Source organism: Talpa occidentalis, unplaced genomic scaffold (genome assembly GCF_014898055.3).
Source record: "Talpa occidentalis isolate TD23 unplaced genomic scaffold, MPIMG_talOcc4v2.1 talOcc4.8, whole genome shotgun sequence".
NCBI classification, from domain to species: Eukaryota; Metazoa; Chordata; class Mammalia; order Eulipotyphla; family Talpidae; genus Talpa; species Talpa occidentalis.
The window spans coordinates 77382556-77396609 of record NW_023605194.1 but is presented as its reverse complement, the minus strand read 5'-3'; the positions used below and the strand labels follow the sequence as shown (position 1 = coordinate 77396609).

Genomic DNA, 14054 nt, shown 5'->3' with positions numbered 1-14054 from the left:
TCCTTGCTTATGGCTGAGTAGTATTCCACTGCATGGACATACCACACCTTCCTTATCCAGTCCTCTGCAGACAGCACTTAGGTTGTTTCAATTTCCTAGCTATTATAAATAATGTTGTAATAAACACTGAAGAACACATCATTTTTTCAGTTGATGATTTCCTGTTCTTCATATAGTACCCAAAAATGGGATCCTCTTTGGTTTTTTAGGGTAGGCCCAGACCACTTTCCAAAATGACTGCATCAGTTTACATTCCCACCAACTAATGTTCCTCTCCTCTGCATCCTCTCCAGCACTGGTTATTGGGGTCTTGTCAATATAAGCCATTCTCAGGGCCTCCCTGGTGACACAAGGATTAAAGACAAGCACTATCAAGCTATCACCAGCCACTGCAGTATGAGTTCGATCCTGCCAGCCAGGGAACAACCACATGGCACAGCAGACCTCTCCTGTCTCACCCGCTGCTCCCCTCAGCAGTGTATTTTAGTAGATCTGCCTGTTCTGCTCCCTGCTCTGTCTCTGGTGAATCCTCTCACCCCCCGCACCTCTGGCCTGCACCCTAGTTCTTGTATGCATAAATAAATAAATCTTTAATATATATATATATATATGTGTGTGTGTGTGTGTGTGTGTGTGTGTAAGCCATTTTCATGGGTGTGAGGTAACATCTCATGGTGGATTTGGCCTGCATTGCCCTTAGTAAAAGTTATGAGGGCTGGGCCTCCCCAGTGGCGCAGCAGTTGAGCGCTGGGTTGCAAAGCTGCCCGCAGCCTCTGCAGCGCCAGTTTGATCCCCGGCCGCCGGGTGAGGGTCCCACATGGCCCGCAGACCTCTCCTGCCGCCCGCTGCTCCTCTCAGCAGTGTATTTCGTCAGTCTGCCTGTTCTGCTCTCCCCTCTGGCGAATTCTCTCATCCTCCCGTGCTTCTGACTGTACCCAGTGCTTGTATAAATAAATAAATAAATCTTTAAAAAAAAAAAAAGTTATGAGGGCATTTTCTCACATATCTGTTGGCCTTCTCAGGTCCCCTTTGGTAACTGTCTTTTCAGATCTGCTGCCCAGGTTTTAACTTGGCTGCTTGTCCTTTTGTTGTTAAACTGGGTGACTTCTTTATAGACTTTGGATATGAACATCCTATCAGCTGTGTGCTGTGTGAACACCGTCTCCCATCAGTAGGATGGCTTTTTAATCTAGTAGTATTTCCTTTCATTGTGGAAAGACTTTTTGAGGTAGTCCCACATGTTTAATTTTGCTTTCACTTTCCTTGCCATAGGGGTGGAGTCTCCACGGACAGCTCTGCCACATGCTATTAATGTGATTCTCAAGACATTGCCACACAGTGGATACCACCCCTCCTGTTATAGATGGCACATTTGTCAGGGACAGATAGGGACATAGGGGGGTTTGAACCAGGCTGTGTGGGGGGGCTGCCTCCTCAACGCCCCATGCTATAGTGTCACTTTGAGGCAGGAGTCATTGTGCCATGGGTAAAGATGGCTCAAAGTCTCGGGGACAGAGCAGGCAGGGACCTCAGAAGAGAGATGTGGTACTGTGCCCCAGGCATTAAAGAGGAAGCTGGAGCACTCACCCTCAGTTCTGGCTCTGCCCCCCAGCCTGTTACACTTCCTGCCCAGGGCATCCAGGTTACCCCAGGTGAACTGAGGATTGGCCCAGGCAGCCTCAGAGGACCCTCCAGTTTTGCTGGCGAGCACCTACCACGTGGGCTGCTTGCGATAGGATTTCTGGATCCAATTCAAATACCATTTAATTACCCCAGGCAGATGGCAATACTGGTGATTGGAGGAAATCGAATCAGGATCCCTGGAGACAGTGGGCGCAGGGGAGGGGGAGCAGCAGCCCCACTCATCAGAGTCCTTCAATGAGAAGGGGGGGCTTCTCCTTCAACAGCCAGCCCCCAGACCATCAGGGAGTGAGGTGCCAGGAAGCAGAGCTGGCAGAAGAGCGGCCGGGGAGAGGGATGTAGAAGAGGGAACTCCAGGGTGCTGGAGCTGTGGAGTCAGTCATGAATCCCCACCGCGACTCTCCATTGGCCCAGCACATGTGATGTAGGGTCCTGATGGGGGGGGGGGCCGTCCTCTGTGGTCAGAGAGCACAAGCCAGCCCCTCTGGAGTGCTTTGCAGCGTGCAGCTGGGGGAGCAGTGTTACCCAGAAAGGGGGCACCCTCTGGGAGACAGAAAACAGGGGTCCTCACCAGTCACTAATTCCCAAGCAACTATACTAGAAGAGGGAAAGTGCTATTCCCAGGAATGGGCTTGAATGAGCAATGGAATGGATGTGAAAAAGGAATTAAGATGTCCCAGATACTTTCCAGGTGCCAGCGCTGGGCCAGGCACATGCCATAGGCCACACCTCATCCTAGTCCTGCTGTGGACTAGGGACGTCATTTTCCGAGAGGAAAGTTAAGGCTCGAGTGGTTAAGCCACACACTGTAAATGCAGTGAAGTTGAGCATCAGTTCCTGCTCTCACTATGCAGCCTACAGGCCCTCCCACCACTCCAGCTGCCTCTGCCCGTGAGACTCAATATCCAAATTGATAGAACAAACTTCCTCCCCCAGCAGCACCGCCAGAGCCAGGGAGGCCCCCCAGGCCCTGCCTCGTCCCTTCACACAGATGCTGCCCTGGGCAGGGAGCTGGCCCAGGTGCACAGTCCAGCAGGGTGGACCTTGTGGTTCATGTCCTGGGCTCATCCCCCCTCACCCTGCCCAGTGGAGAATTCAAACCCTGTCCCAAGGGCCAGTGGTAGGCACCCATCCCTGCCAAAGCCAGTGCCCAACAGCTTCCAGCTGCTTCCTCCTGTGTCATCTGGCGACCCTCTTCCCAGGATCGGCTTTCTAAGAACTCCATCCCCTTCCCCTCCAGCAACCTCCTCTCAAGGTCCCACCCAGCTTGAGGTCTGCAAGGGCCCTCAGTCAGCCCCACCTCACCCCAGATAAGGGGCAGGAGGAAGTTTCTGGTTAGATTTAGATGGGGTGTCCTGGACTGCAGCCCTGGGCCCTGATCCTCCCGGCATAGGCGGGGGATCAGGGAAGAAAACCAGTTTCAAGGTCTTTTAAGTAATCACAGACCCTGGGAACTGTGGACTAGACCCATGCCCAGGGTCAGGAGAGTGAGGCGCTGGCCTCAAGTGCAAAACTTAAGTATACCTAAAGAAAAATCAGTAATCAAAATAAATAATTTAATGCAGTAATTGAATTAAAAAAAAAAGGCAAACTGTGGCCGCAGGGCAGCTGCCTTTGTCAGCACAGTGTTGTTGTCCACACATCATGTCATGTCTGTCCCTGGCCCTCCTGAGTCTCCCCCAGGACATCTCACCCCAAGCCCCACCCCTTCAAAACCTCCCTCTATCCCTTCTCCAGGGCCCACAGGCAGGAAGGGCAGGCAGGCTGTCCAGGCAGACTGGGCAGCCCAGCTCAGAAAACCCCCCGGAATCTCCTAGAACAGAGCCTGGTCTATTTGCCACTTGGCAACCCGCAGGCTGAGCGGTGGTGGGAGCCGGCGCGGCAGCGAAGAGAGAAGCGGGGAGCTTTTCAGAAGCAGGATCTTGGCACAGGCGCGAGGCCACTGAGCTTCCTCTGTTCACAATTGAGCAGGGGCTGGTGTGATGTGGTTAGTTATTTTAATATCCGTCCCCCTCCTCCGGCAGAATGCGCACGCGGTCGAGCGGCAGGCGCTGGAGGACCCCCGGCAGCTCCTTGCAGTGAGGGCAGGACAAAGGCCGCCAGCCCCAGTCCCGGGCTGCGGGAAGAGCTGAGCTCAGCGCTTCCTCGGCTCTTTGGGGAGCCTGGAGGACAGGGCGGAAGGGAGGACAGAGGACATAGGGAGGAGGCAGGCCCTGGGGGATGAGAGGCTGCCAAGGAGAAAAAACTCCCTTGGCAAAAGGTAAGATGCTCAGAGCTCTGCACCAGACCTGAGGCTTAGGAGGGGGTGGGGGGACTAGTCACCCCCACCATCCTTAGTGACATCACACAGAGCTGGCCAATCCCCCTCCCCTCCTGCAGGGGCTCAGCCCAGTGACCTTGGGGAAGACAGTGTGGTTGCTCAGCATCTCAGATGAAATTAGTCCTGTCCCATCAGCAAGCTGGTCCCATCCCTGAGCTCCTAAATGACCTGGCCCGCAAATCTTTACCATTATTAGCTCCTAAGGGTACAGTCCCAGGCTCTTCCCATCTATTACCTCTACTCACTCAGAGGTAATAGGCTGTAATACTAAATTAACTAACCCAGAGCTATTGCAGAATCCTAGAAAATTCGCACAATTGTGGTGCATGGTCTGTGATTCCTGACTTGTTTTGCTGGCACCTGGTGCCCCATCACACCCTGCTTACTCAACTTCCCCAATTAGTAACCACTGCACTGAGGTGAAGCAAGATGGCCCTCTGTGCCTGGATGCTTTGCCGGTGTTAGGTCATGATGCTGTGTCACTTAGTTCTAAGGTGGGTGGTTTTGCTCCTAATTTACAAATGAGGGCTCAGGGCCTCCCTGATGGTGCAAGGGGTTAAGTCGCAGCGCTATGAAGCTATCCACAGTGACTGCAGTTCAATCCCCAGCCGGCCAAGGAGCTGCCCACATGGCACAGCAGACCTCTCCTGTCTTGCCCGCTGCTCCCCTCAGCAGTGTATTTCAGTCAATCTGCCTGTTCTGTTCCCCAGTCTGTCTCTGGTGAATCCTTTCACCCCCTGCACCTCTGGCCTGTACCCCAGTTCTTATATGCATAAATAAATAAATAAATAAATAAATCCTTCTTTTTTTTTTTTAAAAAATGAGGGCTCAGAGAAAAATCAAGTAACTCAGATCAAGGTCACACAGCTAGTAAGTATTAGGAAGACCACCTTTCCATCTGTCAGTCCTGAAAATGCCCCCAGGAGAGCTCAGCAGAAGTAGCACCCGCACAGCTGCCTGCTTGTGATACGTCTGCACCCGGGGACCAGCAGGCTGGGAAAGCCCCTCTCACCAGTCCCCACCTCGAAGGCTTTGAGAAGAACCAGCCACCTAGCTAGAATCATCCCTCAAATCTAGTGTAATCTACAACGGGGAGGTTCCATGTTCCCTGCCCCACCTAATAAAGGGAGGAGCTGAGTGGGAGGGGACGCTGAAAGGACTTGGGAGAGAACACTTGGAGGCACGTGGAGCAGAGAGACATGTAGAGAAGCTGTACTAGCTTCTTGGCCTCGGACTTGCACCAGGGACCTGGGGACACGGAAGGAGACACTTGAAAGAGACGTGGGTGAGAGACCCGTGAGGAGGCTGACAATGGCAGCCAATATATTGACTGGTACTTTGATTTTGCCCCTTTCTTTCCAGACTTGTCTGGTCCCTTCTGTTCCTTTCCTATGGGTCCCCACCAGAAGGTACCTTAGACTTGTGGCCAGCTGTCTGGCCTCAGTGGCCTCGTTTTGGGTTAACTCTGTTTGGCTGGGCATTTGCTCATAAGGGGCTCGATAACTTTGGGTGTTCTGATGGAAACCATTATCATTTTCTCTCGCTCTATGCGATTCACACAAATTCGAATTAAAGTTCTTACACATGAAGAATATGCTTTGTCTTTATGCAGCAGATGGCAGAATCCATTTAGAGTATGCAAATTGGAGGGGTCTTGGGGTGCCCCTCAGTATGTCCACTAATAAGGTTGTTATAGGGCAGCCCCGATACAAGACGGGGTGCCCCCCTAACAGGGTGACCAATGTAACTAATGTAACTTTAAAAAACGTTCTGGGGAGGAGCCGGGGGCATAGCCATATGTGCTTATTTCTTCTCCAGGATTCCCTAACCCTTCTGGAATCCTGAAAAGGAGACTCAAGGGACAGCTCAGGGTTGGGGAGCGGGGCTGGTGGGGGGGGAACTGAGCAGTGCGGAAGGTCATTGCCCTGTCTCTGTTGCTGTATCTAAACTTGCGAGAGAAAGCCAAGCTGTCCAGAATCCATACCCCTGTCCTGGTGCCCAGTCCACAGCAGGCATGCCTGTTCCAACCACAGGACATCATCCCAGACTGGAGAGACTGGGGCAAAGCTGTTGTAGTCTCCGCCTGGAAGTGTGTGTGGGGGTATGGGGGAGGGGGGCACAGAGAGAAGCCCTATGACCTCTAGTAAGCTTAGCACATTGAGTCACTTAATCAGGCTGTGACCTGCCTGCTGGGACCAGCTCTTCCTCATTAGTGATAGAGCCAGATCAAAGGTGAACTCGGCTACAGCAGGAGGGATTTAGATAAGCTAGCAAAAAGAACTTCCTGCCTGCAAAGATTGTTAAATCAGAGAGGAGAGCCTGGGAGCTGGAGTCTTCTTCCTCAGAGGTCAGTCATCACAGCACCTCTGGCCCTGGGGCTCATTCTCCATACCCAAGCCTCGGCTGATAAGGATAACTTTGAGAAACTCTGTGTCAGGCTCATTTACATACACAAACACATGTAATGTGCTATGACAGCCCTGTGGAACAAGGGGGGATTTCCCCCACTTAACCAGGCTCAGATAGGTGAGGCTTACCTGCCCACCCACACCCCCTCTGATGGTGGAGGGGAAATGCAACCCTAACCTGTGCCCAGCCCTGCTCATCCACTGAACCCACCCTGCAGGGGCAGGAGAGGTCACACTGGAGAAAAATGATCCCCTCAGCGAATCTCCCAGACTGATCTCCCCAACAGCTGCCAGCAGGCCAGAGCTGTCTGTTGGGGAAGGCTTTTTCCTATTCTGTAGTTAAAGCTGAGACCTGGAGCCGGCACAGTGCAGAGCGGAGAACCCTGGAGGCCACACCCCTGGCACAGGAAGGCGGCTGTCCTCTGTGGCAGAAGCAGACGTCTGCCCCCCCCTTTAATGAGCATCCTCTTCTCCTCCTCCCCTGGCAGCCCGCCAGTGCTGGGGAAGGTGGCTGGAAGCAAAATCCTAGCCTCTCAGGGGAGTCTGGCTCCCAGACACCCGGGGGCTTTGAGCTGACTTAGCCCAGAGAAGGCATCTTCCCACAGAGGCCAGACCTCTCTCAAAGAGGGGTGAGATCCATTCTGGGGTGATGGCCCTTTTAACCACTGGGGTACTGTGTGGGGAGGGTCTTGTGACCCTCCCACTGGACCTCCTTCTGGCCCTCAGGCCCTCTCTCAGCCCAACCCTCCTGAGGCTGCCCTCAGGGGGCTCTGAACCCCAAACAAGAAAGCTTTGTATGGTGGGGTCAAAGGCCATGGGTTTCTGAGGCCCTGGCAGACCTGGTGAAAGGGGTCTGTCAGTCCTTTCTGCCGGACTTCTGCCCCAGAACATGCTCTGAGAGAGCATGGGGAGGGACTGCAGATACTTCCTGAAAGCCTTGGAAGACTCAGGGTGTCAACTAGGCATCTGGGGCTCAGGAATCTGACACCCCCCTTCAGGGGGTATCCTTGATTTCTCTCCTTCAGCCCATGCCAGAGTCCTAGGCGCTGGCGTGGAGTAGTGCCCAGGGAAAGTCAGCTCAGCAGGAAAGGGCCCCTGGACCAGTGCCGCACATGCCCCCAGGGATGAGGACTCAGCTGCTCTAGAGGCACCTTCCAGAATGGCTGAAACCAGGCACAGGGCACAAGCAGATGGGGGCTGAGAGGTTGGAAGCTGGGGAGCAGGATCCCAAGAAGGAGCTGAGGGTCAGTCCCTGTACCAAGCTGCACACCCCAGGCTGCCCCAGTCAGCAATGAGTGGTCTGGGAACTTCCAGAGTCCCTGGCCTGACTCCTCCATCGCGGCCTGGGAAGAGGGAGGAGCCCGGCTCAGGGATGTGCTGCTCAGCTGTGCTCCAGCAGTGTCACTGTCATAACGATCGCTGCCCCCCCCACCCCCATCTCAGGGCATCTGGCAGGGGTTTCCCATGACCTCCCAGGAGACAGGAGACCCTGGGAGCGCCCAGAGCTGTGACGGCATCTGCATCTGGCAGGGACAGCTCAGTGGGATGGGCCCTGGGGATGCTCCCTGCAGAGGAACGCAGAGCAACAGGCTGAGGCCTGGAGGGGCTGGCTGTGGGGGCGGTGGGCCTCTCTACCACCTGGGCCCTTGTCCCCAGCTCCCCCTGCAGACGCTCCTCAGTGCACCTGAACTCTTGTCTCAGGTAGGAGCAGCCAGTCCAGAGAAAGGGTGGTGGCCTCTAGCTCAGCACGCACTCAGGAAGGCAGAGAGGCAAGGACCCGCGTACTCCCTCTTTTCCGTTCCTCAGGGCTGCCAGAGATGACAGGGGTTCTCTGGAGACCAGGACGCTGCAGCCAACAGTGCTGCCTGCCATGCGCTTCACAGCCCCGCCCGCCAAGTCCCACTGCCCTCAGCCCCAAGGAAGGGACACCCAGGCCTGCCAGGCCAAGCTTGGCTCCCTCTTTTCAGCAGGGAACTGACCGGCCCCCTTAGAACCTCCCCCCTCCCCATCTCCTCAACATGCTGCTGTGTCTAAAGGGCAAAATGAGACCCAGGACATCTGGAATTTTGCCATTTACAACTGGGGGATCGGGGAGTAGGGGTAAGAGCCAGAGCAGTGGCAGCTTCCCCCATAACCTCCTCCCCTAGAGAGAGGCAAGGAAGGAAATAGTTCCCAAAACACAGGGGCAACAGCACAGATCTCGGCTAGCCCCATAGTGGGGACAAGTAGCCCCCTAAAGGGGAATCTGACTCCTCATCCCTCATGTAACAGGGTGGTCCCCAGGAAAGGGGGAGGTTCCCTGCCCCACCCAAGGGAGGGTGGAGCTGAGCAGGAAGAGGAGAAGCAGCAGAAGAGACTGAGGAAGGAAGCAGGATGGAGCCAGGAGACCTGGAGGAGGCCCATGGAGCCTAGAGACACGTGAAGAAACTGCGCTTGTCTTTTGGTCGTGGACTGGGTGACACAGATGTGGGTGAGACCCGTGGGGAGGGGACAATGGCAGCTTTTATCTTGATGTTGATTTTGCTCTTTTCCTTACGGGCTTGTCTGGTTGTTTGTGACCCTTTTCTGTGGGTCCCACTGGAAGATGCTTTAGACTTGTGGCAGGCTTTGGGGCTTTGCTCTGGGCCAATCCCATATGGATGGACTTTTACCCACGAGGGGATGGGTAACTTTGGGTGCTTCATTTAGAAACTAGACTCTTTGCCTTACCTGTATTGTTTCCTAGTTTTATTAAAGTTCCTTCCCATTAAAGTCTCCTATGTTTTGTGTTGATGCGGCGGATGGCAGAACCCATGTAGAATAGGCAGGTTTGCGGTTTTTGGGCTACCCCTCTCCCTGTCCTATAACACTCACTGCTCATTCCCAGGGCACCACGTATGTCTTCCCAAGAACTTTCCCATATTCAAGGTCATGGCCACTCAGGAAAGTAACTGAAGTAGCTGAGACATTAGCTCAGCGAAGAACTACTTAGCTGCTGAATCAGGAGGCAACTTACAGCAGAGTGAGGTGCATGTGTTTGGGAGCTACAGCGCCCTGGGTTCAAATTTAACTCCATTCACTGACCATGAGCATGCACCCATCTGTGCCAGGGAGCCATCAGTTCCTCCAGAGGCTGCAGTGGGTCTAGCAGGGCAGTGTGGGCACCATGCCCGACCCAGAGTAGGTGTTTAGTGAACAGCGGCCTGCTAGCTCAGTTTCCTTTCCAACACAGACTGCTTTCTGAGATAGAAATAGATAGGTGGTATGTAGGTAGGTAGCTAGATAATAGAGATGAGATACATACATACAAGGGCTGCCGTCTTCATTTTACCTAACAGTCACTGCTGTTTAAACCAGAGACACCTCTTTAAGCCAGAGACACACTTTAAGTTAGGGTTTATTTTTAAGACATTTCATTCATACTCCATGTCTCAGGAGTCAACCCTTTAAGAATTAATGCCTCCCGGTGCATGCAAGCCACTGCTCTTTACAAACAAGCAAACCTCGGCAAGCCAGCTGCTCCCATTCTGCAGAGGGAAAACTGAGGTCTCAAAGGACAAACAGCTAAGGGGCCCTGGGCCCAGCCAGAGCATGAGCAGTGTCAGCACCAGCCCTGCGCTCTGCCCCCAGTGCTGTAAGAGTCAGGGTCCCAGGCTCCTGTCATCTCTGCCACTTCCCCATGCTCTGCCCCACCCCAATGCTCCTCTGGAGGTTTTCGAAAGCTGAGAACCAATCAGGCAGGCTGGGGGTGGGGGGTGGAGGGGGCCGGTTTCCGGGGGCCTGTGGTTACTCCACTCCACTTCCTTGTGATGACATAAGCCCTCTCTCTGCATCAGGAGGCCACCAAGCTCCTCAGGTCTCCACATGAGGTTACTTCTGGGGCTCAGTGTCCCTGTCTCTAAGCTCGACAGCATCAGGCACACGTGGCAAGGATGGCACTGCTGACCCTGGGCTCTATCAGTCCAGAGGGTGGGACTCTGGAGGCACCCCTGATCATTACCCTCACTCAGTTTCTTCTGTCTCCTTAGTCTCTCTGTTCCAAGCCACCAATTCTCTTGATTCAAAATTCAGAAGATACTGATCAAGAAGAATTCAGAGTAGCCTGGAAGGAGGGAAACACCTGCAGCTAGAGAACCCAAGTGGGAGCAGGCAGGGGTGCAACGGAACATGATCCTTTGGGTCCCTGGCAGGTATACCCCCGTAGTGTCCACAGAGGAATGTGGGACTAGCCGAGCACCTCCCCTCCCCAGCAGACTGAAGGACAGAAGCTTAAGGAGGCCCAGCAGAGATAATGGGGGGAGGGGATTAGGCCACTCCAAGGGCTCATCTCAAAATAGGGACTCAGCTGGGGCCTGAAAGGGTCTTAAATAAACGGACCATGTGACTTGACTTCCCCAATTTCAACTTTGCCAGCTTACGTTTATTAGCAGCCCCCCTTCCCTCTCCTTGCATTAATCAGGCCTGTTTTTTCTGAAGCAGGTCACAGCTCAGCCTCGCCTCTCTCCAGCAATCCCCCCAGGTAGAGGCTGCCTCTAGGCCAGCTCCAGGCCCAGGGAGCTGAGCATCCTGATGGCAGGGCATTATGGATAAAGGACTCACAGGGCAGGCTAGAAAGCCAGCCTGGGATCTCCTCGAACAAAGGCAACTAACCTGGATTCAGGGACAGATACACCGGACTCCAGGGAGGCCTAGGATCTGCTCATACCTTGACCTTCTCCCTTATCCCATAGCCCCTGGCCCTGAGGCTTCCTCCTCTGACACTCCTGAGCACTGGCTTTCCCCACAGAGCTCTGCAGATGGCAGCTAGGCTTCTTAGCTAGTGTCGCAGTTATTTCCCTCTCTCACTCTCTCTTTTACACACACACACACCCACATGCACGCATGAACACACACACGCACGCATGTGACCCAGTCTGTCTCATTCCTGGCTTTCTTGTCCCAACTCAGGTTTTGCCACAAGTTATTCTAATAGGAACTTAGAAAGCACTTCAGTTAGATACCAGAAAGGACTTCCAGAAAGTCAGAAAATACAGCTGAACCTGGCCGGAGACGTGGTAACTGACACTGGGCTAGGCGCCTAGCCATCCCAAATCCTCGGCCCTTTCCCACAATGCTCTGTTCTACTCCAGCCCACCACCCAATTCTTTAGGTGGGATGAGTGATTTCTAGGGGTACCGTTGGGGAGGGGGGGAGGAGGAGATCCCAGAGCATGAAGAACTCTCCCCTACAGTCAGTGGCACCATCTGTTCCCATCCTAGTCCCAGTCTTGGGCCAGTCCTATGCCCAGCACTCTGATTAGGAGCTGGGTTCTGTCCAGGCATTGTCTGCCTTCCACGGCCGGCTGCCCATTGAGGTCTGGCGTGTGCCGGGCTGGGCGCTCACGCTGCGGTGGGGGGCGGGGGTGGGGTGGGGAGGGAGAGCCAGGAGATCCTGGAAGCTCAGCTATTCTAAGGTTCAGATCTCCCACTCCTCACCTAGATCAGCAACTCCCAAGAGAGGAGTGGGGGGAGCCGGGTCCCCCTAGGGCAATGTGAGTGGAAGCAGAGATGATGTCTTGTCATCCCAAAGAGCTGGGTGCAGTGGGCAGTCACAATGGCCCCTCTATGCAAGGGAAGCTTCTGATGGTGGTGGCAGGGAACACCAGCTTTCCCCCACTCCTCTATACAACGTGCCAGTCCACGGGGCTTTCCCACACCTCAGCATGCCCCAGCCCAGCTTGGGGAGCCCGGGAGTGGGGGGCTTTGTTTGGCTTTTCCCAGCAAGATGGAGGCCAAAGGAAGGCCCTCATGGGAGGGGAACCCCAAGCCTCCCCTCCCAGCCCAGGTTCACAGTGGGTGGGGGCCAGGGCTTCATTTCCCTTTTATGATGCATTCAGACTCCCTCAGTCTGCTGCAGATGTCATATTTACATTTCACACTCCCACCCCCACCCCGGTACCTCCCTCTCCCAACCTCCTCTGGATCCTACTGCAGTGTCAGCCCCAGCAGCAGCCTGGCCCCGCCCCAGCCAGCCCACCAGGCACCTGCAGGGCTCCTCTTTGTCTCTCAAGGCTGTTCCGGGCCAGCAAGGCTGTGTTTTATGATGCTGAGTGCAGCCTGGGGGCCATGGGTGCGAGGAACAGCGATCTCTCTCCCTTGACCCCAAAGCTGTGTCCACTCCTCCTCCCCAGCCCGCAGAGGGCTGGTCAGGTGGCCCTGGAGAAGCTGGTCCATAGTCATCTTTGACCTTATCTAGAGTGACTTTTCGGGACTCCTGGAATTTGGGTCATCCGTGACCAGGGGTCTAAAGACCTGACTCAGTCAGGGACCTTACCCTGGACCTATACCTGCTAATCTCCCCGCCCCCAAATCACACAGCGCGGAGTCAGAGATGGATGCTCCTGATAGTGACCTCAGTCCCAGATGTTCCCACTAACAGACCCAACAGGCCCTCTCAAAGAGAACACCCAAAACCAACACAGGGAGAGGTGGTGTCACGGGTCTCTACCCACAACAAAGGACCCAACTTCGCAGTGTTTCCTGCCCCGCACCTGAGTACCCCACCCAACAGAACCCCCATCCAAGTCCTCCCCCACCTCAGTTCTGTCAGGATATCATGTCAAGTCCCAGGTAAGTACCACGCAGCCCTCCCTTGCCCAGTTCCATCTGAGTGACAAGGGTGGCCCCCAGGTCACACCCTTCCAGCTCACCGGGAGAACCTCCCTACACCTCCCCCTCTCCCCGAGCCTCATCTCCTTTCCGGACAGAGCCCGCAGGGTTTTCTCGAAAAGCCGAAGCCTCTGACTCCCCAGGGAAGGCCAAGCTACCATCCCAGTTCTTTCTGCGCTGATCATTGTCTGCAGAAGCGGCCCCTGGAGCGGGTGGGCTGCCTTCCTAGCCCTCGGAACCACGAGCTCGGGACAGTCTGAGGGGCGTAGATGAGGGAATTACCCGCCCTCCAACACACACACACTTGCCCTTTTGAGACAGTAGCCCCACGGAGAGGCAAGAGGAAACGCACAGACGCTGTAGCCTGGGCCAGGGCTGGGTGTGAAATACCGGATTTCCTTGTTTATTCGATTTTCTGATCATTAAGGGCTCCCAAGAGGGACCCGAAATTACCACCCAAACAAAGCCCCCTTCCAGTAGCCCTCCGGGCGCCGCTCCCCGCGGCCGCGGGGCCATCGCGCAGCGCCCTCCAGCCAGCCCACGCCGGGCCCTTCTCGCGGGGTGCGGGCTCGAGCGCCCCCGGCCCCGCGCCACGCGAGACAAAGCCCGACCCCTCCGAGCGCACCCCCACCCGCGGCCGCCGGTCCCTACCTGACGGCCACCTTGACGCAGCAGTCCCCCTGGCCGGCCATGGTCCTCGGGCGCTCGGTCTGGGCGTGGATCAGGGGCGGGGGTCTGGGGGCCACTGTCCCGGGCAGCGGCTGCGGCTGCGGGAGGCGGGGACGCGGGCGCTGCTGGCGGAGGCTGCCAGGGCGACCGTAGGTGACATACTCGCGGGCGGCAGGCAGAGGGGCTCACGCGCGGTCGGGGGAGGCCCCCCGGGGCTGGGCCCGCGCACCTCCTCGCGCCATCGGGCGGCGGCGCGGAGCTCTCTGACAGCACGCGGCGGGACCCGCCACTCCCCACCGCGCGGCACACGCGCGCACACACCTCCCACCCTCGCCGCCACCTCCCGCCGCTGCACGAACAAAGGGGGCGGGGGCCGGCCCGGCCCAGGGC

At 55.7% G+C, this 14054-nt stretch overlaps 1 protein-coding gene across 7 annotated transcripts in view; it reads right to left on the bottom strand.

Annotated features, from left to right (window-relative positions):
* KIF21B (kinesin family member 21B) overlaps positions 1-13778 on the bottom strand; it is a 49162-nt gene extending 35384 nt beyond the window's left edge. For 4 of the 7 annotated variants that reach the window (XM_054689994.1, XM_037495797.2, XM_037495798.2 and 1 more), the window contains exon 1: positions 13647-13777. In XM_054689994.1, the coding sequence (XP_054545969.1) occupies positions 13647-13687 (41 nt within the window). In that variant the 5' untranslated portion in view covers positions 13688-13777. Of the gene's footprint in view, positions 1-13646 lie in introns of all 7 variants that reach the window. The other 3 variants (XM_054689991.1, XM_054689993.1, XM_054689992.1) reach the window with 1 other exon arrangement.
* Positions 13779-14054: the final 276 nt, after the last annotated feature.